Genomic DNA, 16977 nt, shown 5'->3' with positions numbered 1-16977 from the left:
CATTGTTTACACCACCAGATTCACCATCGCTGACACCGCCAGATTCACCACCGCTTACACCGCCAGATTCACCACCGCTGACACCGCCAGATTCACCACCGCTGACACCGCCAGATTCACCACCACTTACACCGCCAGATTCACCACCGCTTACACCGCCAGATTCACCACCGTTTACTCCACCAGATTCATCACCGGTTACACCACCAGATTCACCACCGTTTACACCACCAGATTCACCACCGCTTACACCACCAGATTCACCACCGCTTACACCACCAGATTCACCACCGTTTACACCGCCAGATTCACCACTGCTTACACCGCCAGATTCACCACCACTTACACCACCAGATTCACCACCGTTTACACCACCAGATTTACCACCGCTTACACCGCCAGATTCACCACCGCTTACACCGCCAGATTCACCACCGTTTACACCGCCAGATTCACCACCGCTTACACCGCCAGATTCACCACCGCTTACACCACCAGATTCACCACCGCTTACACCACCAGATTCACCACCGTTTACACCACAAGATTCACCACCGCTTACACCGCCAGATTTACCATCGTTTACACCACCAGATTCACCATCACTTACACCACCAGATTCACCATCGTTTACACCACCAGATTCACCATTGTTTACACCACCAGATTCACCATCGCTTACACCGCCAGATTCACCCCCATTTATACCGCCAGATTCACTTTAGCTTACACCACCAGATTCACCACCGCTTACACCACCAGATTCACCATCGTTTACACCACCAGATTCACCATCGTTTACTCCACCAGATTCACCACCACTTACACCACCAGATTCACCACCACTTACACCGCCAGATTCACCACCGCTTACACCGCCAGATTCACCACCGCTTACACCGCCAGATTCACCCCCATTTATACCGCCAGATTCACCATCGCTTACACCACCAGATTCACCACCACTTACACCGCCAGATTCACCACCGTTTACACCACCAGATTCCCCGAATGGAACATCAGCTCCAGTTTGAAACATTGAGGCCGACCCTGCCTACGATATCAGCCTGGGTTAAACCCAGGCTGGATTACCGTGTGAGTTCAGATTTGTAAAAGATCGGGACACAGTCCCATCAGAGTTCCTAATCCAAATCAGTCGGGTGGCATTACATCGGCTGCGTAACGCCATGTGGAAGCTACCTGGTCTGTCGCTCCACACGAAGTTTGGGTCTTCTCGGCCACAGTCATGCCCTCCCGTCCCTGTGCTTGGAACATCTGCGCCAGTTAGAAATATTCAGAGTGGCCCTGCCTACTATTCATCCTGGGTTGAACCAGGACACAGTCCCATCAGTGAGCTACTCCGGCAAGCAAGGCTACGTTGGCTGGATCATGTAGCCCGCATGTCCAGCCACCGGGTGCCCAAGCAGCTTCTGTTCGGCCGGATAGAGGGGGATAAACGGGCATGACACTGGCTAGAGAAGAGATGGAGTGATGTGGTACAAGAGGATGTGGAGCTGAGTGGACTTGCTAATTACTGGTACCGGCGGTGTCATGATCGGCCTCTGTGGAGGAGGCTCGTGAAGGACGCTGCTACTGGGCAGTTGGAGGCGGTCGCCCTCCAGCAGCAACGGAGGGCAGAGGAGCGACGCTCACAAAGAGCGGAGCGCCGGGCGGATAGAACGTAGCAAGTTGGCACAGTATGGGGGGGCACAGGTGGTGCATCAGCAAGTCATCTGTCAGTCAACCCACGGCAGCACCTGCTGGGACTATGCCATTATCTCCTGGCAGCAGTGAGCCTTCGACACTTAACTTCTTTCGGTAAAGTCACGTAGAAGGGAAGTAATAAAATAATAAAAATAAAACATAATAAAATTAAATAATTCTCACGACGTTTCGGCTACAACGCAAGCAGCCGTCTTCAGGTAAATCGAAATTGTGGTGAGTAGTCTAGTAGGATGAGCGGTAGTGCAGCAGTTAGCGCTACAAATCCGGCGGCCCGAGTTCGATTCCCACTAACGGCCAACACCAGTGATAATTATCTGAACTGGTCCTGGGCCTTCCCTAGGTCGACTCGGCCTCAAATGAGTACCTGATGTGGTGTGTAAGCATCGCCACTGGGGAGACAAAGATGGTCGGTGCTGGCCACCCACCCCCTTTGTGTGCCGTGCCGGCCATCATAGGTGGTCGTGAGTAGTTTGTAGTGTGTGGTGGTGAGTAGTTTGTGGTGGTGGTGAGTAGTTTGGTGTGTGGTGGTGAGTAGTTTTGTATTGTGTGTAGGTGGTGGTGGTGAGTAGTGTGTGGTGGTGAGTAGTTTTGTATTGTGTGTGTGTGGTGGTGGTGAGTAGTGTGTGGTGGTGAGTAGTTTTGTATTGTGTGTGTGGTGGTGGTGAGTAGTGTGTGGTGGTGAGTAGTTTTGTATTGTGTGTGTGGTGGTGGTGAGTAGTTTGTGGTGGAGCTGGTGGTGAGGAACCCTCTGGTGAGCCAGCGGGACGTGGTGAGGAGTGAACTCTTCAAGCAGAAGCTGGACAGCTTCATCCGCGGGCTTCCCTTCTTTGCACCACGCCCAGCATAACCATCCAGCAGTGGACAACCCACCAGCACCACCACCACTCCCCTCCGCACCTACCCTGGAATAAACAGCGACGATGTGAATCGTGACTGTGAATCGTGAGCAACGTGGTGGCTAGGAGATGTTAATGCCATCGCCTGGTATACAGGAGGTCGTGGGTTCGATCCCAACCCTGACTATGCCTGCTGATGTATATTTGGATTCTGCATTTCTCCCTTCCTCCGGTTTTAACTCTCATTTAGACTCAAGCTCACGCGTTCAGAGCATTTGGCTGCTGCTGTAGATTCCCACGTGCATGATGATGGTGATAATCCAGTTCGTTCAGCTGCTATCGTTTGTGATGCCCAGGTCGCTTCTGAAAAAGAGCTACACAGCAGCTCAGTAGGGGCCTTACCTGGTCAAATAAAATACAGCAGTTACATTTTAGTTGAGTATATAGCTATGCGTCTCTGTGTGTCTGTGTCTATGCATTTGGCTGCTTCGATAAATTTACACGTGATGATAATCCACTTCCTTGGGCTATCGTTTGTGATGGCGAGGTCGCTTCTCAACAAGAGCCGCGTTGTAGTAACTCAGCGGTGCCGCCTTAGCTGGTCAACTGAGACTTGTCGAGAGCTTTCGTAGCCGTCGTGTTATTTACGTGAATGACGAGCAACAGCGGCGCGATTCGGGGAATCCGTTTATTGTGGCGTTGGTCAGCAACACCGAACCACGGCCGGGGCCGCCTCCACGTTACTGGGTCAAGGCTGAGTTGACCTACGGAAGGCCCAGGACCGAGTTATTGTGCCAGGCACAGGAGGTTCATAATGGCTGTCGGCCAGGGCTAGTGGACGAGGCATCACACCCAGCGTGCCACTTCACTACCCACCAGACACCACACCCAGCGTGACACTTCACAACGTACCCAGCACACCACACCCACCGTGACACTTCACTACCCACCAGGCACACCACACCTAGCGTGACACTTCACTCCGTACCCAGCACACCACACCTAGCGTGACACTTCACTCCGTACCCAGCACACCACACCCAGTGTGCCACTTCACTCAGTACCCAACGTGCCACTTCACTCCACACCCAGCATGCTACTTCACTACCCACTCGGCACACCACACCCACCGTGACACTTCACTCCGTACCCAGCACACCACACCCAGTGTGCCACTTCACTACCCACCAGGCACACCACACCCAGTGTGACACTTCACTCCGTACCCAGCACACCACACCCAGTGTGACACTTCACTACCCACCAGGCACACCACACCTAGCGTGACACTTCACTCCGTACCCAGCACACCACACCCAGTGTGCCACTTCACTCCACACCCATCGTGACACTTCACTACCCACCAGGCACACCACACCCAGCGTATGGTGAGAGGGGAAAACCCTCCGTGGCCGGACACGGGCACGAGGTGGCCCTCATTCAGCAGTGGATTGAGCGTGGCCTCTAATTGATTAATTTGCAGATCCCACGCGTTCACGGTGGCGATGAGATGTTATCTCCCTCGCCTGGCATGCAGGAGGTCGTGGATCCTGACCCTGACGCTTGCTGTGTATTTTTGGAGTCTGTGTCTCTCTCCGAGGTCGCGTATATTTTTCTCCGGGTCCTCTGGTTTTTCCTTCCACATTTAGAATCAAGGTCATGCGTTTAGAGTGTTTGGCTGCTGCTATAAATTTCCACGCGATAAGCTATTTCATTGAGCGATCGTTTGTGATAACCAGGTGACTTCTGAAAAAGATCGACATATCTCAGTGGGCTTTACCTAAAAAATAAAATAGTGTAGTTTTATTCCCACCGCTGCCACCCCCCAGGCGCCGAGTTGGTTTCTCCCGAGCAAAGTCTTGTCCCAGGCACGTGGATCGCTCCACTCCATGGGTGGGGGGTGGGGGGTTTCAGGCATCGATCTTCCCATCCACGCACAGCACCGGCCAGAACCCCAGCAGCCACTGCAGAGAGACGTGTATTCATGTTGTAGCAGCCTGAGCCTGGCTCGGTGAGCCTCAGATTAACACAGAACCCCACAGGAGCCTTCGTCTGGCTCAGTAAGCCTCGGTGATTAACACTAAATTTAACACGTCAGCTTTGGCGACCAATATTCATAATAAAGGTTTTTGGGTTAGATTGTGTAACCCACCACCACGTGACCAGTAAGGTTTGTCACTTAAACAAAACGTGTCAATTCGTTGCTACTTCAGCACACCGGTGTTTGAGAGTAAACCCACGACAACATTTACAATTTGAGTACTTTGATGTTTCGCCGGTGATTGAAAGTAGCAGCTTCAGGCGATTTGCCAGAATTGTGAAGTCTTCCTGCTTCCGGTCTTAAATAGAGCAATGGTGTGACGTCATCACGCCTATCAGGTGCAATGACCAGAGGGGGGTTTATTGTTATAGAAATCACAATGGATTGTAGGAATCTGAAAATATTCAGTGCATATTTCCAGATGGGCAAACCACAGTTAATCAACACGCGATGCCTTGAATAGGCACCCACCCATCCACTAACCCATCCACGTATCCCCTCACCCACCCATTTATCCACCCACCCACCGTCCCCTCGTCCTACACGGGAGCATGGAGCCACTGAGTACCCTCACCGTGACTCGGGGTCGTTTCTTCAGATACAAGAGACGCGCGCTGAGGCTGCAAACACAATGGAGGGGGGAGAGACAAGAGGACGCGTCTGAGGCCTCTTTGCTGGTGATGGTATTGATGCTGGTGAAGGTGACGATGTTGGTGACATTTGGCAGTAAAATGGGTGTGCGTGGGGCTGGTAACCCCCTGCACCTGGTACTTCTACCAAGCATCACGATGGAAACACTGCAATAAGCTCGTGCTGGAGGCCCCATGGGGACAGGCCTTTATGATGCCTTCTGGCCAAACTCCATCTGGCAGAGCCAGACTGAACCCCACCCCCACCTCGGGGTTCCCTCCAGGAACAGGAGAACACACTGCCATTGGCTACGTGGAATGTTCAGACTCTCGTTTTGAAGGCGAGACTGTCACTCCTCTGTCGGGAGATGGACCGGTACCACCTGGGATCTCTGTGAAACACAGGAGGTCCGGTGGACCAGTTCTGGATCCAGTCTTCATGAGCGGTGAACAGTTCTCCACTCGGTGAAGGAAACTACCAAACAACATGGTGTGGGCTCTTGTTTTGAACAAACGAATGAAGGGGGTGCGTGAGCATGGCGGTGAGGTCCCAGGTTGCTGTGGGCCTCAACAAGGTGAGGAATGGTGGTGGTAGTTGCTTACGCCCCCACCGAAGATTAACATCAGTGGAGGGATGCAGGCAAGGCCAATGAGTCAGATGCCTTCTTTAACCTCCGGTCCCAAGTGCTAGCTAAATTGAGAGTCATCCTGTTGGGTGACTTTAATGCCTAAGTGGGTCATGACGCAGACACCTGGATCGGAGTGATTGGAAGGCATGGGCCAGATGAGCTCATTAATAACGGTAGAAGGCTGCTTGACTTCTGTGCAGCCCATGGCCTTGTAATTATCAACACGATGTTCAGGCATCGGCGCATCCACTAAATATCATGGATGCACGCGGGTTCCAAGCAAGAACATCTGCTGGACTATATAATGGATGGCCCAGTGGATGCGGCCCATGTCCTTGACACCAGGACTAACCATGGAGCTGATCTGCCCACTGACTATCAGCTTGTCATCTTTAAGATGCACCTGACATGCTTCCACTCCGGTGGTAGGTGTCCATGTAGGGCTCCATTAAAACTCACATGAGTCTGGTCTGAGCTAGCTGAGGATAATTTCAAGCAGGAATTTCAACATTGCTTCCAGCTGGGGTTGGCATCGTTCCCCCTCCTGATGCTGAGGGGAAATGGGCTGTGGCTCATGCAGCTGCAATGGTTGCATTGGGTATGCGGTCCAGACCTCCCTAGATGCCTTGGCTGAAGGAGGTGCTCTGGCTAGTTGAGAAAAAACGATAGACCCACACTTCCAGCATCTACAGCATCCCACGTCGAAGAATGAGGAGGCTTACCACAGCCTTCGCTCGGAGGTTCGGAGAGCCGTGCGGCGCTGCAAGAATGGGTGGTGGTTGCGGATTGCTGAGGAGATGGAGTCTGCCTCAGTAGCCCGCGATCACAAATCCATCTTTAAATCCATCCAAAAAGATACTTGCAGTACCTCACCTATCACCATCCTTAACGGAAAGAACGATAATCTGATCTCTGACCCCCAGGAACTAAATGCAAGTTTGCAGAGCATTTCTATCAGGTCTGTCGAGGATAATTCCCTCAGCAAAGACAATAAAATGGGGCAAGGTGGGGACGACCCTGCTGGGGCTGCTGTGCCTCAAATATTGGCAGAAGTAGCCACCCCTTCTGAGTGTTTGGCTGAGATACCATCTGTCGAGGAAGCACAAGAGACGATCCAGAGTTTGAGACCAGGAAAAGTGCCGGGCAGAGAGGATCTCCCAAGCGAAATGCTGAGGGAAGGTGGCATGTGTGTGCACAATTGTGTAGACCATAGGATGGGTTCCACAGAATTGGAAGGGTGCCCTTGATTGTAACAACTACCGGGACATCTCTCTCCTCAGTGTGTAGGGAAATGTTCTGGCAAGGATTATTCAAAATCGCCTTGCCAGGCACGCTGTGGAGAGGCTTGCTGATGGTCTGGTGAATGCTGCTCACTAAGAGGAGAAGTTGTAGGTGCTGCTGCTAAATCCAGAGTGTGCCACTAAGAGGTGAGGTCTTACCATCTGCACCACCAAAACTAAGCACCTGCATGGGTATTTTGTACCGTCAAACGCTCCATCCCCTCAACTCGCCATTGGTGATGGAGCAGGTTTGTATAGAGTGGAGCGTTTTGCATACCTGGGCAATGTACTTATGACCAGCTCCAATTTCACAGCAGAGGTCTCACTCCGAATCAGTCAGGTGGCATTGTCTTTTCCTCGGCTGCATAAAGCTGCGTGGAATTTACCTGGCCTGTCAGCTTCGGGTCTTTTCAGCCACAGTAATTCCCTCTCTTTTCTATGCTTGTGAAACGTGGACCCCTCCTCTAATGGAACATCGGCGCTGGTTAGAAACATTCAGGCTGGCCTACCTACAACCCACCCTGGGTTTAACCAGGCTAAATTGTGTGAGGAGCTCACACATTCTTGAAATATCTGGACACAGTCCCATCAGTGCGCTCCTTCAGCAGGCAAGACTGAGTTGAGTGGGTCATGTAGCCCGCATGTCCAGCCACCGCATGCCCAAGTGGATTCTGTTTGGCCGGAGAGAGAGGGCTAAACGGGCATGGCACGGGCTGGAGAAGAGATGGGTTGATGCGGTATGGGAGGATGTGGAGTTGCGTGGACTTGCCAAAGACTGGTATCAGCGATGTCAACATCGGCCTCTGTGGAGAAGACTCATGAAGGACGCTACTGGGCATTTGGAGGCAGTCGCCCTCCAACAACAACAGAGGGCAGAGGAGTGACACTCACAACAATGATCCGAGAGTCAGGCGGAAAAATTTCAGGAAGTTGGCACAGTAGGGGGCACAGATGGTGCATCTGCCAGCCATCTCGGTCAGTCAACCCATGGCACCTGCTGGATCTGTCCCATGACCTCCTGTCAGCGAGTCTTCGACACTTAACGTGGCCTCAACGTGCACCTGGCCTGGCACAGGCGCCGTGGTGATGTCACTGACACTTAAGTGTCGAATCGTGGCTGTTGATGATGATGTTGATAATGTTGGGGATATTGATGATGGTGAGGATGTTAGCGATGATGCGTTTGGTGATTTTGATTATGTTGGCGATGATGATTATAATGTTGGTGACCGTGATGTTGGCGATGGTGATCGTGATTACAATGTTGGTGACGGTGATGTTGCCGATGGCTGCGGTGATGTTGGTGATGGTGACGCCACCTGAACAGGATGTGCAGGTACGAGCCGAGGCCCGACAGGAGGTGCCACCATGCGTGGAGCTGCGACACGGCGCCCAGAGACGTGGGCAGCATGGAGACCCTCACCCTCCTGCACACCTCGTCACACTCACCTCGTCACTCACCTCATCACACTCACCTCGTCACTCACCTCGTCATGCACACAACAGCCATTCGTCACTAGGTAGCGGTGATGTCACAATGGCGCTTGTGCCATGCTAAGTGCACTTTAAGGCCACATGAAGTATCAAATGCCCGTTGGCAGGTCACCGGACAGACCCTGCAGGTTTGCATGGGTCGACTGACTGAGACGACCTGCAGATGCACCACCACCTGTGCCCCCTACTGTGCCAACTTGCTGTGTTTTAACCGCAAAGCGCTCTGCTCTTCCCTCCGTTGCCTCTAACTGCCCAGTAGCGTCCTTCACGAGCCTCCTCCACAGAGGCCGATCTTGACACCGCTGGTCCCAGTCATCGACAAGTCCACTCAGCTTCACGTCCTCCTGTACCACATCACTCCATCTCTTCTCTAGCCCGTGCTGCGCCTGTTCAGCCCCCTCTATCCGGCCAAATAAAAGCTCAAACTATACTCTTTGGTTCTTTCAGTAAAGTCACGTAGGTATAAAATAAAATAAATCACGACGTTTCAAACTAGATTCGAAGCTCTCGTGACTGCAGGAATTACTCTTTGGTTATTTTGGGCAAGTCACGTAGAAAGAAAATAAATTAAATAATAATGGAATACGACGTTTCGATTGCAACACAAGCAACCATCATCAGGTAAGAATGAAGTAAACTTAGAAATATAATGCAATACAACACAGAGTCGGCTAACACAACAGTCAACACCCTATCTGACTGATTACGTTCTTCCAAAGATTGCTAAATTTGAGAGACAAAACACAGACACGGAGACACATAGACACAAGCAGAGAGAGACACAGAGAGAGACACACCCAGAGACAGAGAGAGACACACACATAGACAAACAGAAAGACAACGCCTCTGTGTCGAGGCCTTAAATAGAGAGGGGGGGGGAATTGGGGTAGAGAACAATGAGAGAGTTGTGTGGAATTCCTGCCCATAGCGGCCAGAGGAGTTATCGCATAGCCTGGATGATTACGTTCTTCCAAAGATTAAGACATCAACAATCAACAACCACCATCACCTGTATCCCATCGCCCACATCATCAACATCAGCGTCATCTTCAATATTCCCCATGTCAGTCTGACCTCTGTGCGGACCCTGTGAGCTGTAACTTAGCAACCCGTCACCCTCAACTAAACTATGTTTTTATTTTACCACGTGGACATTTATAGCATCAGCCAAATACTCTATACGTGTGGTGATGTTGATTATACATGTGGAGGGGACAACCGGAGGGCCCGGAGAAAAATCCACGCGACCACGGTGAGAGAGAGAGAACAGCATACAAACTCCCGATATACAGAGGCGTCAGAGTCGGGATCGAACCCACAATCTTCTGCATACCAGGCGAGGTAGTTAACATCTCGTGACCCCAAGACCGTCGTGACCCGGTGACCCCTAACCTCCACGTGGGGCAGAAGTTGTTGTCGAGGTTCCAGAGGATGAAGCCGAGGAGGAAGGAGGCGAGCGAGGAGAACATGAGGGGCTGCAGGCACGGGAGGACCCTGCACCACCATCACCATAGCAACCATCATCATAGCAACCACAATCATAGCAACCACCACCGCTGCAACCACAGCAACCACAACCATCACCACAATTACTCCTACCACCACAGCAGGAACAACCACAACTACTACAACCACAGCAACCACCACAACCACCACAACCATCACTGATCCACTCAGTGTCAGTCACTATGCTCCAGCCTGGTCTAGTAGCTGGGATTGCTGTCGCCATCTTAGAATCTCACCCAGACCTGGAAGAACGCGGCGAACAGAGTGGAATAACACGGACATCCAAAAGAAACACCTCATTTGAGACCGAAACATCACCGCAACCTCCTGGCTTTGAGATTCCTCATCCTGAAAGACATGCCACTCACTTACCAACCCACCCACTCACTCACCAACCCACCCACTCACTCACCCACTCATTCACCCACTCACCCATCCACTTACCCACCCATTCACCACTGGGGTGACCATCAACCACATCAGACCAGCACCAGGCGGATGCACACATCTCCTTCATGAATGAAAAATTAAAGACACTGCCACAGTCGTGCAACGGTGGGCATGCAGCCAAAACAATTAGACTAGGCAGTACACTCAGACAGTTCCATAGAGACTCATGGAGACGCATAGAGACTCAGAGAGATCCATAGAGATGCATGGAGACACAGAGACACAGATAGATCCATAGAGACTCATGGAGATACATCGAGACTCAGAGAAATCCATAGAGACTCATGGAGACAGAGTCAGAGAGATCAAGAGACTCATGGAGACACAGCGTCAGAGAGATCCATAGACTCATGGAGACACAGAGACTCAGATAAATCTATAGAGACTCATGGAGACACATCGAGACTCAGAGAGATCAATAGAGACTCATGGAGACAGAGAGTCAGAGAGATCCATAGACTCACGGAGACACAGAGACTCAGATAAATCTATAGAGACTCATGGAGACACATCGAGACTCCGAGAGATCCATAGAGACTCATGGAGACAGAGAGTCAGAGAGATCCATAGAGACGAATGGAGACACAGAGACTCAGATAAATCTATAGAGACTCATGGAGACACATCGAGACTCATGGAGACACATGGAGACACATGGAGACACATAGAGACTCAGAGAGATCCAGAGTCTCATGGAAATCCATGGAGGCACACAAAGACTCATGGAGACACATAGAGACTCATTAAGATCCGTAGAGTCTCGTGGAGACACACGAAGGCCACACAAGCTACACCACTGTATTCTGAACTCCTTAGACCAGGGGTCGGCAACCTGCGGCTCCGGAGCCGCATGCGGCTCCGGAGCCGCATGCGGCTCCGGAGCCGCATGCGGCTCTTTACAGGCTGCTTCTTGACGATGAGTACGTATGTACAGTATGTACTCAGATGCATTGCGGCTCTTGAAATACTGAATTTTGTACCGAATTGGAAAGAAATGGCTCTTCTTGTTATTTTGGTTGCCGACCCCTGCCTTAGACGGAGGAAAAAGAGAAGGAGGAATGGCAAAAACTCCACAAACTGTCTCTGATTAAGCAGCAGCAGCAACAGCAGCAGCAACAGCAACATCGGCAGCAGAAGCAGCAACAGCAGCAACAGCAGCATCAGAAGCAGAAACAGCTGCAACAGCAACGGAAGCAGCACCAGCAGGAGCAACAACAGCAACAGTAGCAGCAACAACAACAGCAGCAGAAACAGCAGCAGAAGCAGCATCAACAACAGCTGCAGTAGCAGCAACAACAACAGCAGCAGAAACAGCAGCAGAAGCAGCAGCAGCAGTAGCAGAGACAGCAGCAGAAACAGCAGCAGCAGAGAAAGCAGCAGTAGCAGAGACAGTAGCAGTAGCAGAGACAGCAGCAGCAGAGACAGCAGCAGTAGCAGACACAGCAGCAGCAGCAGAGACAGCAGCAGTAGCAGAGACAGCAGCAGCAGCAACAGCAGCAGTAGCAGAGACAGCAGCAGCAGCAACAGCAGCAGCAGAGATAGCAGCAGCTGCAACAGCAGCAGTAGCAGAAACAGCAGCAACAGCAGCAGTAGCAGAGACAGCAGCAGCTGCAACAGCAGCAGTAGCAGAGACAGCAGCAGTAGCATAAACAGTAGCAGTAGCAGAGACAGCAACAGCAGCAGTAGCAGAGACAGCAGCAGTAGCAGAGACAGCAGCAGCAGCAACAGCAGCAGCAGCAGCAGAGACAGCAGCAGTAGCAGAGACAGCAGCAGCAACAGCAGCAGTAGCAGAAACAGCAGCAGTAGCAGAGACAGCAGCAGCAGCAGCAGAGACAGCAGCAGTAGCAGAGACAGCCGCAGCAGCAACAGCAGCAGCAGCAGAGACAGCTGCAACTGCAGCAGTAGCAGAGACAGCAACAGTAGCAGAGACAGCAACAGCTGCAACAGCAGCAGTAGCAGAGACAGCAGCAGCTGCAACAGCAGCAGTAGCAGAGACAGCAGCAGTAACAGAGACAGCAGCAGCAGTAGCAGAGACAGCAGCAGCAGTAGCAGAGACAGCAGCAGCAGTAGCAGCAGCAGTAGCAGCAGCAGCAGCAGCAGCAGAGACAGCAGCAGTAGCAGAGACAGCAGCAGTAGCAGAGACAGCAGCAGCAGCAGTAGCAGAGACAGCAGCAGCAGTAGCAGCAGCAGTAGCAGCAGCAGCAGCAGTAGCAGAGACAGCAGCAGTAGCAGAGACAGCAGCAGCAGCAGAGACAGCAGCAGTAGCAGAGACAGCAGCAGCAGAGACAGCAGCAGCAGTAGCAGAGACAGCAGCAGTAGCAGAGACAGCAGTAGCAGCAGCAGCAGCAGAGACAGCAGCAGTAGCAGAGACAGCAACAGTAGCAGAGACAGCAGCAGCAGAGACAGCAGCAGTAGCAGCAGCAGCAGTAGCAGAGACAGCAGCAGTAGCAGAGACAGCAGCAGCAGAGACAGCAGCAGCAGTAGCAGAGACAGCAGCAGTAGCAGAGACAGCAGCAGCAGTAGCAGAGACAGCAGCAGTAGCAGCAGCAGCAGTAGCAGCAGCAGCAGTAGCAGCAGCAGCAGCAGCAGAGACAGCAGCAGTAGCAGAGACAGCAGCAGCAGAGACAGCAGCAGCAGCAGTAGCAGCAGCAGCAGTAGCAGAGACAGCAGCAGCAGAGACAGCAGCAGTAGCAGAGACAGCAGCAGTAGCAGAAGCAGCAGCAGCAGCAACAGCAGCAGCAGAGACAGCAGCAGTAGCAGAGATAGCAGCAGCTGCAACAGCAGCAGTAGCAGAAACAGCAGCAACAGCAGCAGTAGCAGAGACAGCAGCAGCTGCACCAGCAGCAGTAGCAGAGACAGCAGCAGTAGCAGAAACAGCAGCAGTAGCAGAGACAGCAGCAGTAGCAGAGACAGCAGCAGCAGCAACAGCAGCAGCAGCAGAGACAGCAGCAGTAGCAGAGACAGCAGCAGCAGCAGCAACAGCAGCAGTAGCAGAGACAGCAGCAGCAGCAACAGCAGCAGCAGAGACAGCAGCAGTAGCAGAGACAGCAGCAGCAACAGCAGCAGCAGCACAGACAGCTGCAACAGCAGCAGTAGCAGAGACAGCAACAGCTGCAACAGCAGCAGTAGCAGAGACAGCAGCAGTAGCAGAAACAGCAGCAGTAGCAGAAACAGCAGCAGTAGCAGAGACAGCAGCAGTAGCATAGACAGCAGCAGCAGCAACAGCAGCAGCAGCAGAGACAGCAGCAGTAGCAGAGACAGCAGCAGCAGAAACAGCAGCAGCAGCAACAGCAGCAGTAGCAGAGACAGCAGCAGCAACAGCAGCAGTAGCAGAGACAGCAGCAGCAACAGCAGCAGCAGAGACAGCAGCAGTAGCAGAGACAGCAGCAGCAGCAACAGCAACAGCAGCAGCAGCACAGACAGCTGCAACAGCAGCAGTAGCAGAGACAGCAGCAGCTGCAGCAGCAGCAGTAACAGAGACAGCAGCAGCAGTAGCAGAGACAGCAGCAGCAGCAGCAACAGCAGCAGAGACAGCAGCAGTAGCAGCAGCAGCAGCAGCAGTAGCAACAGCAGCAGAGACAGCAGCAGTAGCAGCAGCAGTAGCAGCAGCAGCAACAGCAGCAGAGACAGCAGCAGTAGCAGAGACAGCAGCAGCAGTAGCAGAGACAGCAGCAGCAGTAGCAGCAGCAGCAGTAGCAGCAGCAGCAGTAGCAGCAGCAGCAGTAGCAGAGACAGCAGCAGTAGCAGAGACAGCAGCAGCAGCAGAGACAGCAGCAGTAGCAGCAGCAGCAGTAGCAGCAGCAGTAGCAGCAGCAGCAGCAGCAGCAGAGACAGCAGCAGTAGCAGAGACAGCAGCAGCAGCAGCAGTAGCAGAGACAGCAGCAGCAGAGACAGCAGCAGTAGCAGAGACAGCAGCAGTAGCAGAGACAGCAGCAGCAGCAGTAGCAGAGACAGCAGCAGTAGCAGAGACAGCAGCAGTAGCAGAGACAGCAGCAGCAGCAGAGAGGGCAGCAGCAGCAGTAGCAGTAGCAGAGACAGCAGCAGCAGCAGAGACAGCAGCAGCAGCAGTAGCAGCAGCAGCAGCAGCAGCAAAGACAGCAGCAGCAGCAGAGACAGCAGCAGCAGCAGAGACAGCAGCAGCAGCAGTAGCAGAGACAGCAACAGCAGAGACAGCAGCAGTAGCAGAGACAGCAGCAGCAGCAGTAGCAGTAGCAGAGACAGCAGCAGCAGCAGCAGAGACAGCAGCAGCAGCAGTAGCAGAGACAGCAGCAGTAGCAGAGACAGCAGCAGCAGAGACAGCAGCAGCAGCAAAGACAGCAGCAGCAGAGACAGCAGCAGTAGCAGAGACAGCAGCAGTAGCAGCAGCAGCAGAAGTAGCAGAGACAGCAGCAGCAGAGACAGCAGCAGTAGCAGAGACAGCAGCAGTAGCAGTAGCAGAGACAGCAGCAGCAGCAGAGACAGCAGCAGCAGCAGTAGCAGAGACAGCAGCAGTAGCAGAGACAGCAGCAGTAGCAGAGACAGCAGCAGCAGCAGTAGCAGAGACAGCAGCAGTAGCAGAGACAAGCAGCAGCAGCAGTATCAGAGACAGCAGCAGCAGCAGTATCAGAGACAGCAGCAGCAGCAGAGACAGCAGCAGCAGAGACAGCAGCAGCAGCAGTAGCAGCAGCAGTAGCAGAGACAGCAGCAGCAGCAGCAGCAGCAGCAGCAGAGACAGCAGCAGTAGCAGAGACAGCAGCAGTAGCAGAGACAGCAGTAGCAGAGACAGCAGCAGTAGCAGTAGCAGAGACAGCAGCAGCAGCAGAGACAGCAGCAGTAGCAGCAGAGACAGCAGCAGTAGCAGAGACAGCAGCAGCAGCAGTAGCAGAGACAGCAGCAGCAGCAGAGACAGCAGCAGTAGCAGAGACAGCAGCAGTAGCAGAGACAGCAGCAGCAGCAGCAGTAGCAGAGACAGCAGCAGTAGCAGAGACAGCAGCAGTAGCAGAGACATCAGCAGCAGCAGCAGTAGCAGAGACACCAGCAGCAGCAGCAGTAGCAGAGACAGCAGCAGCAGCAGAGACAGCAGCAGTAGCAGAGACAGCAGCAGTAGCAGAGACAGCAGCAGTAGCAGAGACAGCAGCAGCAGCAGAGACATCAGCAGCAGCAGCAGTAGCAGAGACAGCAGCAGTAGCAGAGACAGCAGCAGTAGCAGAGACAGCAGCAGTAGCAGAGACATCAGCAGCAGCAGCAGTAGCAGAGACACCAGCAGCAGCAGCAGTAGCAGGACAGCAGCAGCAGAGACAGCAGCAGTAGCAGAGACAGCAGCAGTAGCAGAGACAGCAGCAGAGACAGCAGCAGCAGCAGAGACAGCAGCAGAGACAGCAGCAGAGACAGCAGCAGTAGCAGAGAGCAGCAGTAGCAGAGACAGCAGCAGAGACAGCAGCAGCAGCAGAGACAGCAGCAGCAGAGACAGCAGCAGAGACAGCAGCAGCAGCAGAGACAGCAGCAGCAGAGACAGCAGCAGCAGAGACAGCAGCAGCAGAGACAGCCAGCAGAGACAGCAGCAGAGACAGCACGCAAGACAGCAGCAGCAGACAGCAGCAGCAGACAGCAGCAGAGACAGCAGCAGCAGAGACAGCAGCAGCAGAGACAGCAGCAGCAGAGACAGCAGCAGCAGAGACAGCAGCAGAGACAGCAGCAGCAGCAGAGACAGCAGCAGCAGAGACAGCAGCAGCAGAGACAGCAGCAGCAGAGACAGCACAGCAGCAGAGACAGCAGCAGCAGAGACAGCAGCACAGCAGCGACAAGCAGCCGCAGAGACAGCAGCAGCAGCAGAGACAGCAGCAAGAGACAGCAGCAGCCAGAGACAGCAGCAGCAGAGACAGCAGCAGCAGCAGAGACAGCAGCAGCAGAGACAGCAGCAGCAGAGACAGCAGCAGCCAGCAGAGACAGCAGCAGCAGAGACAGCAGCAGCAGAGACAGCAGCAGCAGAGAACAGCAGCAGCAGCAGAGACAGCAGCAGCAGAGGACAGCAGCAGCAGAGACAGCAGCAGCAGCAGAGACAGCAGAGCAGCAGAGACAGCAGCAGCAGAGACAGCAGCAGAGACAGCAGCAGCAGAGACAGCAGCAGCAGAGACAGCAGCAGCAGCAGCTGCTGCAGGACCTCCACATTGAGCATCGAGCTCCTGAACCACATCGCCGTCAAGCGCAACAATAGAACACCACGCCACCCAACACCACTCCAACCACAACCACCCAACACACACTCCAACCACAACCACCCAACACCACTCCACCACAGCCACCCAACACCACTCCAACCACAACCACCCAACACCACTCCAACCACAACCACCCAACACCACTCCAACCACAACCACCCAACACCACTCCAACCACAACCACCCAACA

At 53.4% G+C, this 16977-nt stretch overlaps 1 protein-coding gene across 2 annotated transcripts in view; it reads right to left on the bottom strand.

Moving 5' to 3' along the window:
- Positions 1–3235: 3235 nt before the first annotated feature.
- LOC133362909 (alkaline ceramidase 3-like) overlaps positions 3236–16977 on the bottom strand; it is a 45816-nt gene continuing 32074 nt past the window's right edge. The window contains exons 8-11 of one of the 2 annotated variants that reach the window (XM_061581879.1): positions 10027–10128; positions 8460–8567; positions 5177–5222; positions 3236–4525 (exon numbers count right to left, since the gene is read on the bottom strand). In XM_061581879.1, the coding sequence (XP_061437863.1) occupies positions 4472–4525; positions 5177–5222; positions 8460–8567; positions 10027–10128 (310 nt within the window). In that variant the 3' untranslated portion in view covers positions 3236–4471. The other variant, XM_061581878.1, reaches the window with a different exon arrangement.

Source organism: Lethenteron reissneri, unplaced genomic scaffold (genome assembly GCF_015708825.2).
Source record: "Lethenteron reissneri isolate LAM-NWPU_2019-01 unplaced genomic scaffold, ASM1570882v1 scaffold_1638, whole genome shotgun sequence".
Taxonomy (NCBI): Eukaryota; Metazoa; Chordata; class Hyperoartia; order Petromyzontiformes; family Petromyzontidae; genus Lethenteron; species Lethenteron reissneri.
This window is presented reverse-complemented; position numbering and strand designations above follow the sequence as displayed.